The sequence below is a fragment of the Anabrus simplex genome, chromosome 3, assembly GCF_040414725.1.
Source record: "Anabrus simplex isolate iqAnaSimp1 chromosome 3, ASM4041472v1, whole genome shotgun sequence".
In the NCBI taxonomy this organism is placed as follows: domain Eukaryota; kingdom Metazoa; phylum Arthropoda; class Insecta; order Orthoptera; family Tettigoniidae; genus Anabrus; species Anabrus simplex.
Window position 1 is genome coordinate 434,869,915 of NC_090267.1, and position 22,387 is coordinate 434,892,301.

The 22,387-nt window shown below is 37.6% G+C and overlaps 1 protein-coding gene across 1 annotated transcript in view; it reads right to left on the reverse strand.

Moving 5' to 3' along the window:
• Positions 1-404: 404 nt before the first annotated feature.
• Positions 405-22,387, reverse strand: part of LOC136866475 (ATP-dependent DNA helicase Q5) — a 273,167-nt gene continuing 251,184 nt past the window's right edge. The window contains exon 13 of the mRNA XM_067143466.2: positions 405-3,550. Within this exon, the coding sequence (XP_066999567.2) occupies positions 3,462-3,550 (89 nt within the window). The 3' untranslated portion in view covers positions 405-3,461. The remainder of the gene's footprint in view (positions 3,551-22,387) is intronic.

A 22,387-nucleotide genomic window follows, 5' to 3' on the forward strand; every position in this document is an offset into this window, starting at 1 on the left:
GAATGATGTTGAAAAACTATGCTTAATGCTAGTTAGTGCTGCGCATCAGGTGAATACTGATGAATCAATGCAGAGATATCTCTCTCCTGTTAGTATATAATACATTTTTATATCGATTAGTCCCTATTATAGTTATACGATGGTAAAGCCTATGATGAGTTTATCTTAAGAATGTAAGTATTTGATTGTCAGCGATAGCTCCCACACTTTTGCTTCATATTGGATACACAATTTAAATTGGCACGAAATATGCCATTTAAGCCAGTATTTGCATATACACATATCAGTTGTGATAGCGAGATTCAGTAGGTGAAAAAACAACATTTTTTACAAACTGTGAAGGGACGTTTTATTCGCTCAGTACAGCAGTTCTATATAACTGAGTGAAAACTTGCGCACCTCTCTGCAGTATTGGGAATTCTGGTCATTTAATATGGACTTTCCATCGCTTCTATCCCTGCCTCAGCAAGCATACACCCTGGCTGAGGATGGCATCATTAGCTTGGAGTGTGGCCATACTTCTATTATTTTGCCTAAAATTTTAACTCTATTTTTCTTATATACAGTACATCAATTTTTTCATTTTTGGAAAATAATTCCTTACAATAAGAACATTTATTTTGGTAGTGATCACCATCAGTTGCTAATCGAAAGCAGAAGATTATATCTGTTTTTGAAGAGAACTTCATTTGAGTGAAAAATTTATTTTGGTAGCTATCACTATCATGTGTTCATTCATCAAGTAATAAAAGTAAGATTTAACATAAAATACATGTTTTTCCTTTTCACAGAATTATGCTTTCTGGTCAATTGGCAATACACATTTATTAATAAGAAATAAACACTCGTGTCAATTCAGTATACATATATGGAAAATATATACAGCAGTTCTGATCCCATCGTCCCCATTCTACTGTTTATGTGTAACTTCCAAAGGATGATCCCCTCTGCTTAGTTGTGCCAGAGTCACATTTACACAATGTAGAAAAGTCTAAATATTATCTTTGTCCTTGAGAGTACTAAGAGAGAAATACATGTTCCTATGATCATACGACACACATCGGAGTGCTGACAGGAGTAAGGAGAAAAGATAGAGCAGTAGGGTGAAACTCTTCATCACAAAATCCATAAGTACTAATTTTATGTTAAACATTATGCAAATATAAATAACAACAATGTATTTTAACATTCTAATACTTTAATATTTCATTTTCAGTTCATTTATATCTTGCAGTTATATACAGCATTTATGGTTTTGGGTGCCAAATATTTTATTTATTGTATGGGTTGGCACCTGATAAAATTAACTTTCCATAAGCAGATAAGAGTTCCTAAGTTCAGGAGATCCTGCTCTGTAACACTCCCATGAATGAAAGGAATTACAAAGTAGACACATGCTAGGAAAAGCATTAAAAAGACAACATCTGACAGTGATAAGAGACATCTTACCCTTACTACATAACACAGGTATACGAGGCCTGTTCAAAAAACAACCAAACTCTGAAAATACTGCACAAATGTCTTAGTGGTTTCTGGTAAGTGGCACTGTATTATGGTATCTTTCCTAAATAACTAGCTGTAAGTGTATAGAGGATGTGCAACGACTGTCAAGATGTTTGGATATTACAATCAACTTATCAACATTTGCTTCTGCTTCAAATTGGGAAAAACATTTATGGGAAAGTTCATGTTATGAAAATCAGCCCAGTTACCATAGGCTGATTCTGGCAAACTATAAGCAATACAATCAATTTTCTGATAATGTAACATTATTCAAGGGCTCAGATAAATGTCACAACAATAAATTTAGTGTGGTGATGCAACCTCCCCCTGCAGAGGCCTTGTACTTTGATCGCTTGATTACATGCATTCAGTACTTTTTGGAGCGCTGTAGTGAGAGAACACACTGACCAATTTAAATGATTCTAATCTCATTTTGTCTGGAAATAAACCGGCTAACAAATAAAAGTGACATTATAGCAAATACAAGCACAGTTTGTGAATAAGTGACCTGAACACTGAAAATTTGATTTGCCAAAATTTATTTTGCAGTTTCTCTATCGGTAACCATTCAATAGTCACCAATCAAGTTAAACACTATGAAGAGAGCTTGGCAAGGTGAACACAATGGTGAAAGAACTGAAAGATATCTCCATTCAATCAAAAGTTATTTAATGATAAATTTAGTACTGTTGCACTGGCAAGTCAATCCCACAAAGTCAATGCATCATCATCGCACTCAACACTGTGAGAGGGGGCCACTAAGGCACAACAGAATCAAACACACAAGAAAGATGTATAATACTGAGCACATTTAATTTTATCTACATTACCTTCTTTATAAATCAAACATCTAACCCAAGAACTCTGAAGGGCACTAATCATGTAAAGCCTACTGTCTTGTTACCTTCCTGATCATATTATAAGTATAGTTTCATTTCTTTTGTAGTTGACAGATGTTATGTCATAACACCTGCAGCCATTTAGACGACACAGCCTACCTTCTATTTTTTGACATGAACATGAATTCCCACCTGAGGGTCAAACGGTGAATTACTGGTATCATCTTGTTTGAGAGAAAACATCAGGAGAAAAAGAACAGATTTGGGGAGAAATAACTCTCGAAACACCCACCTCAGCAATGTGTCAGCTCGTGCAACACTTTGGTTTCATGAAATTTTTAAGAACATGAAGAAAACTGTGTTTCCCCATCCAACACCCACTCAACTGACCTAACCCAGCACATGTTTTCTATTCCCCACACCAAAATTCACCCTGGAAGAACAATGATTTCAGTCAACTGTAGAGATCAAACTGAAATTGCAGGTAGAACTATGCACAATCCTCCATACTGCCTAACAGGACTGCTTCCATATGTGGAAATGGTGTCATGAGCACAATATTAATAAAGGAGGGGAGTACTTTGAAAGAGACAAAACAAACTAGGCTGCAGGTAAGCTAAGTTATTTTTTGAACAGCCCTCCTAAATCCACATTTATGACGATTGTTGTTTTTAAGGGGTCAAACATCGAGGTCATCAGTCCCTGTGTCCACATTTCAATAACATAAAATGTCACCAAACCATATTTTATATGGACTTAGTTCATACGGTCTGATATATAATATTATTGTGATAAGTGACGTAGCATTTGTAACTACAAAGTTTTTAGGACTAGGATCGAAGAAGGTAGTTTATATATGAACCATTCAATTTTGGCTTCCAAGGCCTCTTATGGTTCTTGACTTTAAAACGTATGAGGGTTGGTGAAAGAAACTGTCATTAATAATACCAAATTCCTGACACAAGGTCTGGCTTTAAATCAATACATAGGACGTAAGTTGAATACAGCGTTCAAGAGAACATAAAACCGTGTTCGCCATACACTGGTAAAATACACAAACATATGTGCAATGAGAAGAATCGTGATCTATGTACATGACTGGAACTTCGGAACTGGAACTCATATAAGTTTACGAACATCAGCTTCACTGGTAACTATTTCGCACTTCTTGAAAAAGTCTTGTATCGACTTCCTAATTACAGATTCATCTGAAAAGAAAAGCAAAGCAAAATATCAAAGCACAAATTAATTATAAAAATTGTATATCCAAAAAATACATACAAAATTAGCCTTCAATTTTTCAAATATCAATAAAGCAGGATCTGGTAATAGAAGTACCTTGTATTAGTTACAAACAACTTTGTTTCTGAAGGTCAACCTAAACAATACTTGTTTTTAGGTTGGCCTTAATTAACAAACGACACCTCATAATCTGCAGGCCTTCGGGCTGAGCAACGGTCGCTTGGTCGCCTTCAGGGCTGTAGCGCCATGGGGTTAGATTTTAATTAACAAAGTTTTTTTGTAACTGATAACTGTCAATACGGATCACAATGAAATTTGTAATGATGTATTGTCATATGGCTACAAAATCTCCCTTGCTGAAGGGGTTTCATGCAATAGGAAATACAATTTCAGAAAACATTAAATATCTCTGTGACTATATAAGGGATTTTCTTGAATAATGTTGCCCTATGTACACTATCGATTCCCTATTATTTTTCCTAAGTTTCTATAAGTTCATTATTCCTTACAATCATTTTTCAATTCAAGAACATTTATTCAGCAATATAGAATGCTCTCAAAATTGTTGGAATTACTATTTGCTGATATTATGAGATATTGTTCGCTCATAGTCAAACCTCTTGGCTTCAGCTTTAGCGATGGAGGAAAACCTATTTTACACTCAGCCACTTCCTCTTAGGTCTTGCTTGAACAGCCTTTCCAAGTCTAATTTCATTTATTTTGTATGGCATATAGAGGGTACAAAGGAACTATATATATATATATATATGTATATATACAGTACTATATACACTTAAAGCAGATAGAACAACAATTGGACAAAGGATCAATGGATGGAAATATAACTTATAGTTTAATGTCCAGAGAATTTAGCCAGTTCACTGCCTCTTCACTTGCTGCATGAAGTTCGTGGTATCCTCCCTGGAAGCTCCAAAGTGGGTACATCATCGCAACATGGTGGACTATCTGAGCCACGTCACTGCAATCGCAATGAGGGCTGGAAATTTTTCCTCGCTTGTGGAGCCAGAAGTTGCATCTTCCAAGACCAGTCTGCTCTCTGTTCAATGAAGCCCAGATTCTTCTTGGCAATTTGAACCCAGCAAGTTTCCCACAAGGGTCAGATATCAACCCTAGCTGGTCAGCATTTGAAGCAGCCTACTCTCCCCTCCAGGCATTATTCATGTTGTACTGTGATTCAACAAGCCTTTTTCCTAGTTCCCATGATGGATGTCGAGTTTTTAATCTTCCATGCTTCTGAGGGTTGCAGTCCTGATGAATCGGCAAGAGTGTATTTGCAGTACATTTTAATCATTCCAAATCTAAAGTCTGGTTGTACAGAACCAGTATTGCCCTGCTTTTTCTGAAGTTTGACTAAAGCAGCATAAAGGTTCAGATGATTTTTACCTACAAGGGCCTGAACATTGTTAAGCCAGTTGTTAGTTCTATCCGAGTTTTGGAGTGTCACCTTGTACTGGTTCCACAGCTAAAAGTGTCACCTCGTACTGGTTCCACAGCTGAACAGTCAATAATAGTGCGGAATGACGACTTGTCTACAGCCTCTTACTCCAGCATCATTGGTGTAAGTACAATGAAACTAATAGAAAATTCCTAGTATTTATTCCTGCACATCATCTCACATGTCTTTACCAAGATTTCATGAACATAATCCAGTGGCACAAATGCTAAGGCAACTAACATGTTACTCGCTGTTTTCACCATTGCTGTATGAATCTTGGAGCTCTTCGGCCTGAATCTTCTAGTACAGAGATTAAGCTAGATGATAAAGTCAGCAGCCAATGGGCACAGTTGGAAGTACCTCCTTGCAGACATTATTCTGCTTGGGAGAGTTATTGGTATTTGGTGATGATGAGCACTGTTAATGACTACTCTTAGGGCTACCGTGTACAACACCGGCTCTTCCTGAAGAAAGCAAAGTAAAAATGAAGGTGATCAGCACTTCCATGTCATTGTCTTCTGGCTGCCATCCAGATTTTCTCGCAACTACAATGAATGTGAATAACAGTGCGGACAGATTTGGGCTCATGTTGAAAGTTCCGCTTAAGGATCAAACAGACGTGTACCTCAGGAGCTGGAGGTTCCTTTTGGTGCCAAAGATCATCACTCTTCTCCTATCACAATCTTTCTGTCGGGAATCAAACAAACGAAACATGCCACCAGTTTGGTGAACGTTAATATCTATCAGAGATTTCCTCTAAGCTTGCTAAAGATAAGATTCTGCATGAGACCATGTCATCTAACTCTTCAAAGACTGTTTACTATTTTCATGGTCAGGCAAGTAACTAAGCACTCCATGCGGGAAGACTATGTGGCCGAGTTCTAAGTATCTGTGAAAGTAGCAATTTTGGTCGATCTTTTGCTACTTGTTTTAGCCTGTTTTTCACATTTTCAGCCTCCAATTTACTGTTAGAGGAGTATCTGAATGTGGGGACTCGTTAAGACCCTGTAATACAGTATCTTGGCCCACTTCTCGAGATGTTTTTGTGCGGGCAGTGTATTTCTTGGTCTTCTCCTTCTGATATTCCCAATATACCTTCTCTTTTATGTACGTGCAACATAGTATATGAATAAGCAATAGCTGTCCTCCTTAGACTGAAGTTATGACCTGCACTCCTTCTTCCATTTAGCTCAGTTTAGACACTAAATATATGAGAATTTTGAAAATGTGTTTTTATACATCATTTCTAGAGTAATGCAATAAGAGAAGGATGTAAGTTATTAACATCCTCATACTGTAGTAATGCAATAAGAAACCACATCAGAAAGAAAAGTTATTAGGAATTAATATTTAGGAAAAATGTTTTTTGCTATTTTGATTGACGTCGCACTGACACAGATATGTCTTATGGCAACGATGGGATAGGAAAGGCCTAGGAATGGGAAGGAAGCGACCGTGGCCTTAATTAAGGTATAGTGCCAGCATTTGCCTGGTGTGAAAATGAGAAACCACGGAACATCTTCAGGGCTGCCGACAGTGGGGCTCGAACCCACTATCTCCCGATTACTGGATACTGGCTGCACTTAAGCGACTGCAGCTATCGAGCTCGGTGGAAAAATGTTTTTAGCATAATCAAATTTAGATTGGATTGTTAGGAAAAATAAATATTAGGAATCTGGATTTAGGGTAAATCTGCAGGAATGTACACTATTCCTGAGCATTCTGTACGCTATAGTAAAAAAGCTGTTCTGTTTGATGGGACTGGATATTAAAAGCTTTTTTCAATATCCCAAAAGTAAAGCAAAATTGGGCTACTTTTTCACTCCTCTTGAAAAAAGTTTTGTAAGATTAACAAGTACTGTACATTTATATAAGCTTTTAGAAAAATTCAAATATAAATTATTTGAAAGCATAAAATGTAGGGTAATTCTTGCCTATAATACTGTCATTTTTTAATTAAATGTGACTATTCTGTTTCATGCTCAATATAGCTACTGGTATATCTAAAGAATTCTGCCAAGTCACATATGTCACTTTCACTATCTTGATTGGAGCATAGAAATTTTCACTGAAATTCAAATATCTACATGAAAATTGCAAGAAAACTGGTACAGCGACAAACAAAGATGTTGACTGTCATAATAAAGTACAAATAAATCATCCTTCTATTAGATTTTAGGAGCCAATTTTACCACTTACCAATAATCTCCATTAAGGGTTGTCACCTAAGTGGCAGATTCCCTATCAGGTGTTTACCTTGTCTTTCCTTAAATGATTTCAAAAAAGTTGGAAATTTATCGCACATCTCTCCCTAATTCCTCTTCCTATAAATGAATACTTGCCCCAGTTTGTCCTCTTGAATTCTAACTTAATCTTCATGTTATAATCTGTCCTACCTTTGAAAATGCCACTCAAGCTTATTTGCCTACTAGTGTCATTCCACACCATCTTTCCCACTGATAGCTCAGAATATACCACTTAAGTTCAGCAGCTTGTCTCCTTACTCCCAAGTCTTCCCGGCCCAAAGTTGTCAACATTTTTGTAACACTACCCTTTTGTCGGAAATCAACTAGAACAAATCATGCTGCTTTCCTTTGGATCTCTTCCAGTTCTCGAATCAAGTAATCCTAGTCAGGGTCGCATACACTGAAACCCTATTTTAATTAGGGTTTTATCAGTGACTTATGTCATATGTACGCTATCTTACACCCAACCTAACCCTTGTAAAACCTTCAATTAATATCTTTAAAATATATTTAAATTATCTTTTATTATGTGCTAAGTTCAATGAACATATGATTTCCCTGCAAATATGTACCGTAAATTCGTATAACCTCAAAATCTGTTGACTGATTTATGATTTCCCTGTTAATATATATACATAGTGTCCACAGACATGTTCTCTCAAGTTTCCCTGACTTTTCCTGACCTACTAAGCAAAACTTCACTGACTCATGAAAACTGAGTGATAAGTTAATTCGCCGAACAGCATGTTTTACAAGGAACAAAAAAGGAAATTCCAGCCTCCACCATTCGCATAGCTGGCCTAATTCTTTCTCCACTTCCTATTTTTTCCAATTATTTATGAAGAAACTATTACACTGATGGCACTTTATACATAAACAAATTGATTAAAGGTAACATATACCTTTATCTTATCATTTCCAAGAAACAAAATACAACTAACTTATTAACAGAGTAATTCAAATATGAAAAATGATTTTACCACAGCAATCTAATACCATTTCATGTAGATTTAAAGCATGCTTGAGATCAAAAGCAATTAACTTGTGTTTCTAATGTAGGTTAATATAATGAATTCCAATTAGTCTAGGTCTATATTCAAAACAGTTTTCAAATTTGAAGACAAATCAGTCAGGAAAGACAGGAATAAAAAAGAAAAGTTTGCACTTATCGAAAAGATCACTAAAGATTACAGTTTACGTTTCATGTTTCCTAGAACTATTTTCTTCCTTCCAATTTCAGCATCCTGTTTTTCTCTTTCAATTTTACACTTTTTCTGTTTTTCCTCCAAATCTTTCAATTGTAATTCAATTTTCTTTTTCTCCATTTTCTTCTTTTCCTTTTCTCATTGCTTTTCTTTTTCCAGGTATGACTGATACCTTCTTCTTGAAACTCGGATCGAGGTCAGCATACTTCTACTGAGAGTAACATTCCTCAAACCACCAACATGTTTCACACTATCAAAAATTATTCACTGGGCCACAAGGAGTTCTTCTAAAAAATTTTTGATTCGTAAATATTTATTAGCAGAAAAGCCTGTCTCAACAAATGCATTACCATGGGATGAAATGAAACAAAGTTTCATTACAGGCCAGAGATTTTTCATATTTATCACCTTCTCCTAAAAGATAGCAGTAAAATTCATCCAATCCCAAGTCATCCATTCTTTTAAAAATGAAGTCATCAATTTGTTTGTTGATTCCCTGCATTGATCTGAGCTTCCTCGGTTAGCAGATAGAACTGTCATTTGGCTTTTTCAGTACTTTTATTACATATTCTTGTACGGCTGTGCAAGTTTTCAAGAATGGCATCAAACCTTTCCATTGCCAAACTGGGTTTGAGCAATATCATTTTAGAGTCTAGGGCAGTGAGACCCCTTGCTAAATGTGATTTCAGAGGACTTTTCTCTCTGAGTTTTTCTAACATGGTGAGTAACTTTTTCCTTTTCAGAACATTTAACTTGTTTGAGTAAACTCTTGGCAGCATAACCAATATCCACTTTTTCTACTGAAAGCGGATTGGCACTATCTCGTAAGTCTAAATATTTTAACTTCTAGGAAGTACTTCCTTCAGCTATCTTTTCAGACTTAACAAATCTCATCATTATATTTTCCTTCACAGTTTCTCTAAGGTATTGAGGGTTTTTTCCTTTTTTTTTTTTTTTTTCCAGTGTATTCTTTCACAAATTTGTCAATGTGATCATAATATTTTAAGAGCTCGATCAACACAGCATCCATTTTCCAACCATCTTATTGCAGTGCAGTGCTTGTTATTATGTCAGTATATTTAGCACGTCGAGCAGAGCTATCTTTAAAAGGATAGTACAAAGATTTGAAAAAGTAAAAAAGGCCCCAGTCTATTTTGGAGATCCCAGTGTTATGGCTCCATTCCATGCAAACTGCATATGCCTATATCAAGAAGAGATATGCCCTCAGGGTTTAACACTTGCAAATGATTTTCAAGTTTTTTAATAAAACTTAGATTAACATTTGGCCCATCCACTGAGACTTGCAAAATACAGTGGAACCTCAATTCTCCGTTTTTGAAGGACCATGAATAAAAAACGTACAACACGGGAAAACGGAAAATCTGGGAACGTATGAACCATCAACAATTTGGTTAAACATAAAAAAAGTGAAATATGTATACTTATAATCTTACAAACAACCCTAAATCAAACCAAACTAGAGCCCCAATGGACCTTCCGCCTACCAAACAACTGCTGCTTGGTCCGAAGGCCTGTAGATTACGAGGTGACGCATGGTCAGTGTGACGAATCCTCTCGGCTGTTATTCCTGGCTCTCTAGACCGGGAGCGCCATCTCACCATTTAATAACTCCTCAATTAAAGGTAATCGTAGAATGACTGAACCTGGACCCAGCCCTCATATCCAGGTAAAAGTGCCTGGCCTGGCCCAGAATCGAATCCAGGCTCTCCGAGTGAGAGGCAGGCAAGTTAGACCAAGAGGCCAGCTTCAAACATTAATTACTGGTACGTGACTTAAAAATCTCGAAACTTTACATTCAGTTTTACTGGGGAAACTTCGTCAGTTTCCTCTGAAAACTTCTTTTAAGTTCAACAACTTTGATCAGCCAAACTCTTCAAAAACTCTAATACCTGTAACGTCAAGCCAAACAACAATCGACCTCAAGTAGTTTTTAATTCTCTAATCTAATAAAATAAAGCACATTAGATACAAAAGCGCCCAACATGATGGCGAAACCCCTTTTTTAAATCTTCCATTGTAATTTGGTCACCGGTATACTGTTCGTAGTCAATTGATGGGAATCTTGTACCACGTAAATTAGGCCAACATCGACTTTCAAAGGTTATGTTGAACTCGAGAATACGGTTCTGAATGTAAGTATCGATCCTCAAGTTCTTGAATGCATTATATTCAATTCTGCCTGTCACTAATCACAATCAAATTGGAAAGAGAAAAATATCATTAACACTTCCGAAATTACGGTTATTCGCGACCTTGAGCTCAGCTGGAAAGCGCATTAGCTGTACAAGTTGGTACGAGTGCGAAATGACGCAAAGTTTTTTAATGTAACGTGCGCAAATAAAACGACTGCGGTTTTATAACATTTTAAACAAAAACGTGAAATTCCCAGTCTTACTGTATATTAGGACGATAATATTATAACACAAAATGTATGTTAGGTACTTAAGAAGAAGCAGTTTCATTTCCTGCTTGAAAGACCAGTGACTATACAGTGCCCTGAGGGAAGTGCCGAAAACCTGTTTGGCGACACACTTGAAAAAAGTAACAAAGTAAACATGTAAACCTGGACAATAATGTAGACGTTTTGCAAGTATGAACTTCTGACGAAACTCGTTCCATCTTCAAGTAGAGCTGTCGAAATGCGCACTGTCTCTTTCCAATTGTTGTGGACACTCTCTGCTTTATGATTTCCGAGAATTCTCTAAACAATACCACCCGAATGCGATGCTAAGATGGTCCATTATGCAAGTTCACCGCCGATTGCTTTTCCAGTACTTCCTCAAATTACTGCAATGATGGGACGTTAACACCAAGATCCATAAGTATGCCGTAGCGTCCTTTCGAGAGATACCGGTACAGTTTCTTGAAAAACGCGCGATCGAGGATTTAGCGTTATTGATGGGACTGACATTTAAGAACGGTTGATCAGGGAAATCGTTTCTTCGAGGAACGGATAATGCGGGATTTTTACAACGTGATTTAATTAGGATGCTCGCGGGATCACATAATTTGAGTGAATAATACAGGAAAACATAGTTTCCAGGAACCTATAATCGAGGTTCTATTGTATTTCCTAAAGGTAAGGAGATTCCATGTATAAACCCATCTAATAAGTGATACACAGTTACCCTGCCTAAAAATATACTATTCCAATACCTCGTTGCAACATTTTGAAGATTTACTTCCCAAAACCTTACACACAAGTCCATTTGTCCTCTTTGGACAAAATTTGATTAACGATTCATCAAAACAAACAACGTAGTCAGAGCACTGTTTTAAGTCATTTTGCAAACATATGAAGCCTTAGTCTTGCCCACAGCAATGTTTTGAGCAATTTTACTGGCTGGGACCACTGTTTTGAATGCTGCAAAGGTTTCATCACAAGAGTTGAGAGACATCTTTCCAGTGACAACCTGGATTGCTTCAACCGATGTAACATCTTCATTCACATTGAAAGTCTTTAAACTTGTCTGACATGTTCCTGGCACTGCTAATTCCTGTCTACCTGTGGATGTTGTGCTAACTCTTGGCTGTATATCTTCAAGTGGAGATGGAGTAGAGGTATTCCTTGCAAAGAAAGAGGAAGACTTAGCTTTCATGTATTTTATATGAGTAGGTCCTTTAGCAAGAGAAGAGATTGCTTGTTTACCCATATTACTAAGTTTAAACGATTTACAACACACTTTAAAATATGCTGAAGTTGCATCATTTACCAAAAAGTCTAACCAACCACTAAGTTCGGGAAACACTTTACTGTCCAGCCAGAGTTTATTAAATGTACACTGTTTGTTAGCCATTGTCATGAGTTTCAAGAAAGCATCCTAGAACTGAAATAAAAAAGAATAACATAAAAATGGTTGAAAGAAATGACAGAATGGCACAACAAAAATTGTAGAATTGTTGTGCACTTGTCAAAAAATACCTGAAAAAAAGAAATGCTACAATAGCCTGGGTTACAGCAGACTAGAGCCTAAAAATATCCCCTCAAATCCATCATTGGGGAAGATTTCCCTTACTTCCAAGATTTTTTCTCTATTTCCCTGACTTTCCCTGACTTTCCAGAATGTGGACACTATGTAATATATTATAAATTTGTATAACCTCAAAATCTGTTCAGTCAGAAACTGTAGAGAACTCTGTAATATTTGTATATTGGGTATAATCCACTATCCTTCTGTTGCATATGAAGGTTTCTGGAAGCTTACCATGTTGTTTTATTATCCAGATACGTGTGGAAACTTTAGGAATGATGTAATTTCTTCATCACGGATTTTTATATTTCAGTCTAATATTCGAGTTTAATCTACACTGGAGTACTCCAATCGAGAGGCCTGTCAATAGATTGTTCCTCATATGTTTGGGTGAGTTCTTTTCAGAGCACTGTAAAAACATTTCCAAAAGTTAAGAGATTTATAGACTAGCTGTCGAACGGTAAATGTATATATACTGTATATATATCGAGCTGACAGCCGAGAGGACGGGTAGTTAGTTGGTCTTGCCTTGTGATGGTGAAGTGAATAATCAGCGTGATGACTTTTTGATATCTCTACTTGTCAGAATCAACTGTGAATTGCTTCAATGTATTTTTCTTAGAGTGCTGCAGTGTTGTTTATAATTGTGTGTAATTGTGTAGTCATTAAGCAAACTGAGCAGGAGCTGTGTGTTGTTAAGGAATACATAGACTCAGTGACAATAAAGCGATTTTTCAATCAAGGAGTGAATGTATCTGGTGTGATATTTATTAAGTAACCATCATTGTTCCTCATTTCACATTTCGAGCCATCACATTGCCATCAAACAAGCTACAACATCATTGAGCACTAATTTGTTAGTTATTCCATTATTGATTCGTCTTTTCATGACAAACGACTATTTACAACAACTACTACTACTACTACTACTGCTGCTGTTGCTGCTGCTAATTTAATGTTGTTGTGTATGTGAAACTGGATGTTTATTGTAGCGGAGGATGGTGTTATGTGAAATGGAGGAATGTTACAGACAGGATAAACACCCAATGTCTGAGCCAAGGGAATTAATTGTTTTTGATTAAATTCCTATGACTTAGCCAGAAACTGAATCTGGGGCCCCAAGGCCTGAAGCCCAAGACACTTACCACTCAGCCATAGAGCCAGGCTATTTATAATAATGTACGTAGCCTAAGTGTAGCCTTTCTTAGACAGACCCTACATGGAGTGTGAGCAGCATCTGCTGTTGTGCGAGATACTGCATGTAATTGTTATGGAGGAACATAATACATGTTGTATGTGAGATGCAGATAAGTGTAAAGACAGTACAAACAGTCACTCTCTGAACCACAGGAATTAACTACCCATGACTAAAATCCGAGAGCCCAGCTGGGAATCGAACCTGGGGCCCTTTTAGACAGAAGGTTGTGAGCTACCACTCAGCAAAGGATGTGTACAAAATTACCTTATTACATTTAAAACAATCAATTGTAAATTTAAAAAAAAAGATGAACAAGAGGCAATTTAGGCACAGCATATTGTCATATAAATCCTTCCAGCTTATCTCAGTTATTTCTAGGATCAATAGCACCACAGAGCTCAGGGCAGGTTTTGGCTATGAACTGTAGGTCCAATGCCTTTCCTCTGTTGCCATTGCAATTTTTCACGACGTAATTCCATCCAACGAGCCATCAGGTTTTGAACCTCAGCGATCTGGGTGGATAGCCAACCACTAAGCTAATCATACTCCCACTCACATATGGCTAAGGCCTATTATAACGATACAGAACTAGAATTTGTTTAAAACAATGTACCGTAGTTGATTTTTAATAACTTTTTATAACTTCTACACAACAGAATTCTTTTAAAGAACTGTATAATGAAGTAATAGGTACTAATGGGTTCTTAATAAGAAAATACAACAAAAAATAAATTCACAATGTACGACTTTGTACAAGAATAAAAGACTTGGGAGTAAGGAGACGAGTTGTTCGACTAAGCAGGATATTCTGAGCTGTCAGTGGAGAAATGGCATTCTCTTTAGGACTCCATATTCCTACGGAGGTTGGTGATCCAATCGATTATGGTTACTTGCAAAACAGCGGCTTGAAAGGTTTCAATAGAAGTTTGTCCAGACCAATGGCGCAAGATTTTTTCTTACAATTTGCTTTATGTCACACCGACACAAATACGTCTTACAGCGACGACGGGACAGGAAAATGCTAGGAGTGGGAAGGAAGCGACCGTGACCTTAACTAAGGTACAGCCCCAGCATTTGTTACGTGTGAAAATGGGAAATACGGAAAACCATCTTCAGGGCCGCCAACGTGGGGCTCGAACCCGCTATGCAAGCTGATAGCTAGATGACCCAAGCTGCACAGCCACTTGCTTGGCGACCAAGGAATTTATCCGTCTCCCCATAGATCGTTGTCCTTCAATTTTCCCCTCAATGATGAGTGGGTGAAATTCATTTCGTTCACCTCTCATGATGTGCCTGATGTACCTGAGCTTCTGTTCCTTAATGTAATCAGAAGCTCTTTTCTCTTTTTTAACAAGTTGAGGACTTCCCCACTGGTCTTCCTTTCTACAATTACAATGGCATTAGTAGATGAACAAGCTTGAGTGGAGCTTTTAAAGGTAGGAAAGATCATAGTATGAAGATAAAGTTGGAATTAAATAGGACAAATTGGGGAAAATGTTCATTTATAGGAATGTTTTTTTTGTTTGCTAGGTGCTTTACATCGCACCGACACAGATAGGTCTTATGGCGACGATGGGATAGGAAAGGCCTAGGAGTTGGAAGGAAGCGGCCGTGGCCTTAATTAAGGTACAGCCCCAGCATTTGCCTGGTGTGAAAATGGGAAACCACGGAAAACCATCTTCAGGGCTGCCGATAGTGGGATTCGAACCTACTATCTCCCGGATGCAAGCTCACAGCCGCGCGCCTCTACGCGCACGGCCAACTCGCCCGGTCATTTATAGGAATGGAATAGAATAATTTAATCAAGGGAAAGGTTTGATAAATTTTTCCAAGTTCTCTGAAATCATGTCAGAAAAGACTAGGTAAACAACTGATACAAAATCGGCCACCTGGGCAATAGTCTTAAATGCAAAACAATGATGACTGATTAATGTACATCTGCCTTTGCAGATGATTTGGCAATCCTGGCACGCAACGTTGAATCAGCAACGAGACAAATGAGCATCCTTAGAAAAGTCTGCATGAGGACTGGTCTGCAGATTTCATTTGAGAAAATGAAATTTATGAAAAATATTTTGTCAGTTTCAAAATTCTTGAACAGAAAGGAAGAAAAGAACCTCAATTACCTTGGTGAGATGATACAGAGCAATGCCTTAGCATAGGAAGCAATCACAGTGAGAATCCAAAAGATGGAAATGGCATACCCATTAACCACTCAAGCCAGTTCAACGTGTACGTGACGGACCTACAAAACATAAGCCAGGAGCGGTTAGACGTTTTCCTGTACGGACTAGGCTAGCGATGTTTTAGATGAACATCTGCATGCCAACTGTTGGTTGTCAATGTGAACTTTTAGCATGGCTCGCAGCACAGGGCATCATTCTATGCAGGGCAGTATCTTCTAATGTAATGCGGCATTGTGTTGGTGTAAGAAGAAATTGATCAACATTGATCGTTGTAAACAAAATGGTGGCGTCCTCACAGGGTCTGTATTTATCTAATGCAGCTCTCGAACGCATATGAGGTGAAAGTATTGATGAGAATAATCCGAGTGATAATGAAGTGTTAGTGGTGATGATTACGCACAGCAGGAAATCACGTGTGACGTACATAATGATACTAATATAAGTGAATGCTCACCCGAGTCATCATGGAATTTTATTCCAAAAAGAAGGTACGGTAATTAGACATTTTTTAAACTTTTCATGCCACCTTTTTGTATGTAGATACAACATCTGCATGATATGAACTGCGTATCCACTTATTTTGAACAAAATCAGACATGTTATTTAGAAGTTATAGCAATGCTTGTGATAGGCTGTAAAATTGTGATTTTTTCTAAAATTTATTATGCTGTAGGGTAAAACTTGGTCAACTTTTAATACTGGGTTGAATGGTTAACAAAGATATGCTTGAGAATGAAACTATGACAAAATACAGTGACTGAACTGAAACAATTGTATCTGATTGAAACAATGGGTCTCTCAAGAAGAGGATTGCTACAACAATCAGAAAACATTTTTTAAAAAAAAGGAAGATTATAAGACCTAGGTACTCTGATGGATGATGTAGTCTGGGTCAACAAATATGAAATGTACAAAGAAATGGAAGGAGTTTGTGGAGTCAATGATGAAGAGACAAATCCAGTTTTATAGACATCTAATCAAGATGAGGACTTACATGTGAACTCCAGATCGACTTTGAGGGGAAATGGTTGTACTTAGGTTCCTCACAGGAACGCATGCAGATTTTGAGAAAATGGGCAACAGACAGAAGATAACCAGGGGGGGAGGGGAAGGAAGAGAGGGGTGGGGAAAAACTATTCCAAGTGAAAGCCTTTGTTATTGAGGCCGCAGATGCGGATGGATAAGTGTTACTGCCATTCAGTGTCTACAATGTCTACTTGTAAGATACCTGGATAGGGCAGAAGAAGGGAACAATGGTGCTGTTTCTGAGAGGAAATGGGAAGAAAATCTTCAAGATGGAAGAACGAAGGAAGGAAATGAATGACTAAATGAAGCAATGTTAACCAACCTGCTGCAGTACAGTCTAAGCCACTGATGGGTGCAGACGTGTTGAGTGGAGGGTCCCTGGAGTGGGAGAAGGTAGTGCAGGTGTTGAGTGCAGGAAGGTAGTGAGGAGTGTACTGGCAATGATTGGTGTGGAGCAATACAGGGCGACCATAGGAGGATGGCAGGGCGGAAAGAAGAAAGAAGAAGTGAAACCAGGAGGGTGTAATAAGGAAGTGGAAACGAAAGGAGAATTAATGCTAGCAGCGGCAGTGATGATAATTTTGCTTTGGATTGGGGGGGTTGAGCTGAACCCAGGTCCGACTTCCAGTGGAAATATGAGCTGGGAAGACATGGAAACATGTTTTCTACGTTGATGGCTGATACTGTGCTTGGAAACGCGGGTAACATGCAGAGGCGAAAAATATGGATCGAGAGGGACGTGGGAACTGAAGTGATCACGAACGAAAAAATTCTGAGAAAAAATATGACACGAGCTAGACTTCAAGGGCTGAGAGCAATTATCAGAGGACAAGATCTAGTGGTGTCAAGTAACAGCTGGAGTAGAATCTGGTCTGTGAATGGATTGATGGATCTAGAAATGAAGATAAAACAAGGTGAAAAAGAGAGAAGTGTAGTGATTAGTGGGGAAGATAGGCAAGTGAAAGATAGTGATATAGGAAATACCAAGGAAAACAGAAAGCGGAATGAAGGAGGACAGAGGGTGGAGCCTAGTGAAAGTGTGATCGTTAATAGTGAAAAAGGAAGAGTGGCAGACAATGAGGTGAGATTAGGAAGGCCTAGGGATGCAGTTACGGGCACAGCAAGTGAAGAGGATAGGCAGAGAAGGGAATGCAGTGAAGTTATGGAGGTGCAGAGTGAAAAGAATAACGCAGAAGTACCCAGGAAGAGGACAGAAATGTGTTTGAGCAGAGGAAGCAAAGGCGGCTTCGGAAAGAACAAGAGCTTAAATGAACTGTGGGGATTGAAACGAAATGAAGAGGGTGTAACAAGAACTCTAGTAATGTTAGTAAGTAGTTGTAGTAAATATGTTTTGGAGGAGAGAGTATAGTGGAGATGACGGTAAGTGATCAGTGGTTTACGTGTTTGTATAATGAAACTAAATTTGAGTTTGGAGAGGGAGAAGCGGTGGAAGACGTAATGGCAGAATTTAAGTGTTGAAAGAGATGAGAATATAGTGAATTTGATGGTGATTGTGGTACGTGTTGGTAGATAGGATAGTGAATTAATGGAGTAAGTTGTAATTGGTTTGTAGCAAGACAACTGGGAATTGATTTGGAGTGTTAAGTGTAAGTGAATGGTGACAGTGGTATGTGGTGATATAATAGGCACAGTAACAGATATGTAGTAAGGTAATCTGGAATTGATTTGGAATGTTAAGTGTAACTGAATGATTATGGAGCTGGATGGAGTTTTTGGTAGATGTGGTATCTGTGGGAAATGGGCTATGGTAATTTTTATGTTGTTGGTAAATGAATCTGTGTTTGGTATGATGTAGGAATAAGAGGCGAATGGGAGGTATAAGGGAATTGGTCAAGTAATTAGTGTGTTGTTTATTGGATACAGGAGTGAAGTTTTAACAATTCTAGGTGAATATGCACTTGGTATGAATTGTAAGGAAATTTGGCAAGTAATAAGTGTGTTGTTTATTAGATTTAGGAGCGAAGTATGGCAAAGTTATGTGAATATGTATTTGGTATGAATAGTGAATTGATGAATAGGGTGAGAAAAGTGAATAATTGGTGTAATGATGGAGTTATATGTAGGGTGCTATTTGTAAGTTTGTATGGTCATTTTATGCTATTTTATGCTATTTGTAGGTGAATTGTGTTTAGTACGAATAATGAACTGATGAATGTGGTGGTATAAGGTTGAGAGAAGTGAATATTTGGTGAATAATTTGGATAAGCAATTAGTGAGTTATTTGACAGTGTTATTTGTTTCGAGATTTGTTTAGGGTGATACAAGGCTGGAAAAAGTGGTTAACTGGTGTAATAATAGTTGATGTTAATTGTATGTGATACAAGGCTGGAAAAAGTGGTTAACTGGTGTAATAATAGTTGATGTTAATTGTATGTGAATTTGTGCTTCGTATGATGTATGAATAAGAGGTGAAAGGTGAGGTATGAGATTAGAGAGTCTGAAAGTGCGAAGGAGTTTTGGAAAAGTAATTAGTGAGCTGTTTATTGGATTTAGGGGTGAAATATGGCAATCTTATGTTATTCGTAGACAAACTATGTTTGGTATAAGTAATAAACTGATGAATACGATAGTATAAGGTTGAGAAAAGTGAGTATTTGGTGTATTGATGTTGAAAGCATGAAAGTAATTGAAGGTTAAGGAGTGAATAATTGGCGTAATGATAGATGTACATGTTGGATGCTATTTGTACGTGATATGTGTTTGGTATGCATAGTAAGTTGATGAATAAGAGACGAGGGGGAGGTATGAGCTTGGAGAGTTTATGGTGGTATAAGGCTAAGAAAAGTGGTTAATTGGTGTATTGATAGTTGGTATTTGAGGTTCGTAGTGTAATTATAAGAACGTATGTATCAGATATACATGAAACTATTAGAAATATTATTCGCCCAGGAACATTAGCTGTTCGTCTAGCTGCTAATATAAACTTCAGGGTGTCCAAAAAATCAAAAGAGGGTATTAGAGTAAATAGAACAGTAAGTGTGGTATCAGGTAGGTGTGGATGGAGAAAATTATAGAGGCTAATGTACTGTGCTTTAAGGCAGAGTTTGAGAATGGTAAAATTGGTTTGTGATGTTACATGTTGGTTGTTGTTGAAGAAGCTAGGGGTGAAAGGTAATTGGGGGTCATGTGTGAGAGCGATTATAGTAAGTAAGGGTATGTGTTTATTGGAATTACCTTGAGTTGTTATTAATTGCAGTATGGAACTCTAAAAAGTGCAGTGCTTATGTGGTAACAGTGATAGTACAGCATAGCAGATTGAATAAGTGGAACAATGTCATTAAGAAATTTAAATGTTAGAGGTGCCCTGTGTAAAAACAATAGTCAGCACACTCAGTAGGAAACGTGATCTTGCCTCGGTTTGCTAAGAGTGGAATTGTGTTCCAGACTAGCTTACTCAGGCAGGCAAATCTGGGACATGATCAATGTTGCGTAACCCCTGCGGGTGCTCAACATTGTCAAGTCAACTGATTACCAACATCTGTCACTCATTTTCATTTATGTTTGCCCCTATCAGTGGCACATTTCATTTCATTTTAGCTTGTTTTATTCTATTTAACCTTGCCATTATAATTTAGCATTTAAATTTGCCTGTTTGTAAATACATGTGCCGTTAATGCCGCAGTGCCAGGGCCATTGGATCTCCGGTAAGGAGTTGTACATGGCCATTTATCAGTATCTCTTCATATCATTGTAGTTCAAATCTAGCTATAGGCTGGACGCTGTTATTTTTCTCATTTATCAGATCAAATGGATATCTGTATACTGTAGGTCTGGAGAAAAATAATAAATAAATAAATAAATAAATAAATAAATAAATAAATAAATAAATAAATAAATAAATAAATAAATAAAAACCAACCTGCTGCATTTCATCTTTGAGAACACCACAGCTCTGCACAAGGATATATGGGCCCATTCCACGCAACAGTGTGTGCTATCATGATTAGAACTCACTGAAATAGTTTTACATTTAAATGAAAGAATCTAATAATAATACTGTGAATTCATGCTCCAATTACCAGCAAAAGTAAAATAATGAGGCATCTCTAAAAACCATAAAAGTGGTTGGTGGGACATAAAACCAATATTATTATTATTATTATTATTATTATTATTATTATTATTATTATTATTATTATTATTGAAATGACAAACACTAGAAAGCTGTGGTGTAGCAGGTGGGTATTACTGTTTTAAGGGGAAACAGGTGATAATCACCCTTTTGTAATTGAGAAAGATAAAGAGGTCTGATTTTTTGAAGAATTAACATATTAACAAAATAATGGGAAGGGCTATGAAAGACGTAACCCAAAGGAGGTTGGTGGAGGTGAAGTGCATGGCATAAGTAAAGGGAGGCAATGCCAGGGTCCAATGTGAAATGTAGATGTTGTACGTAATTTTTAGAATTGTTGATTGAGCAAGTATTGTAACACGAGCAAAGTACTGATATAGTAGGGTAATACAGATAATTCCATCTTCTATGTGCAACCTGAACCTTCCTAGGAAACTATGACAACCACTATCCTGCTTTGTGGCATACGAACAAAAAAAGGAACATTAAGCGCTAACTGAGCGAGCGCTACCAGAAGAGGCTGTAATGAAGTGAAGAATTTCTGTGATTATTTACATCATCCAAAACTTTGATTACAGAACACCAAAATCTGAACACAGATGGTATGTAGATATTACAATCTTTTTCCCTGTTACTTGGTACAATACATGCTCTCGCTTGAGTTTCTAGGTTATATGCTACTAAGCTGAGAGGCAATGATATGCAATATATCGTACAGAGTTATCAAAACCACACAGGGAAGGCCGAGAAAACATTTACAGATAACCACCATGGACTAGAATGGATTCGTGGTCTTCCAAAGAGAAATCATGAACTCTCACCAAGAGGCGCAGAGAACTCCAAAAGAGCCAGAGAAGCTGCTACCAGAGATAGTACGGTGATATATTTCTAGAACCTGCAGAGAAATTTGGAAGGAGTTCCTTCCTCTGTGATGAAACAAATTTCTGTGAGGATCCAAGACAAGTGAAGGTGGTTGTGAAATGTGGTGTTAATCATCCTGAGAGGATTTTTTGTTATTGGCTTTACGTCACACCGACATAGATAGGTCTTATGGCGACGACGATGGGACAGGAAAGGGCTAGGACTGGCAAGGAAGCGGCCATGGCCTTAACTAAGGTACAGCCCCAGTATTTGCCTAGTGTGAAAATGGGAAACCACGGAAAACCATCTTCAGGGCTGCCGACAGTGGGGTTCGAACCCACTATCTCCCAAATACTGGATACTGGCCGCACTTAAGCGACTGCAGCTATCAAGCTGGGTGAGAGGATTTTTGAAACAATCAAGACAATATCAGTGTTATGGTGACTGTGGATGGAACAGGTTAAATCCATTCAGTCTTTAAAAAAAAAGCAAGCACTTGTATGATACCTGGATGGAAGAAGGGAACAATGATGCTGTTTA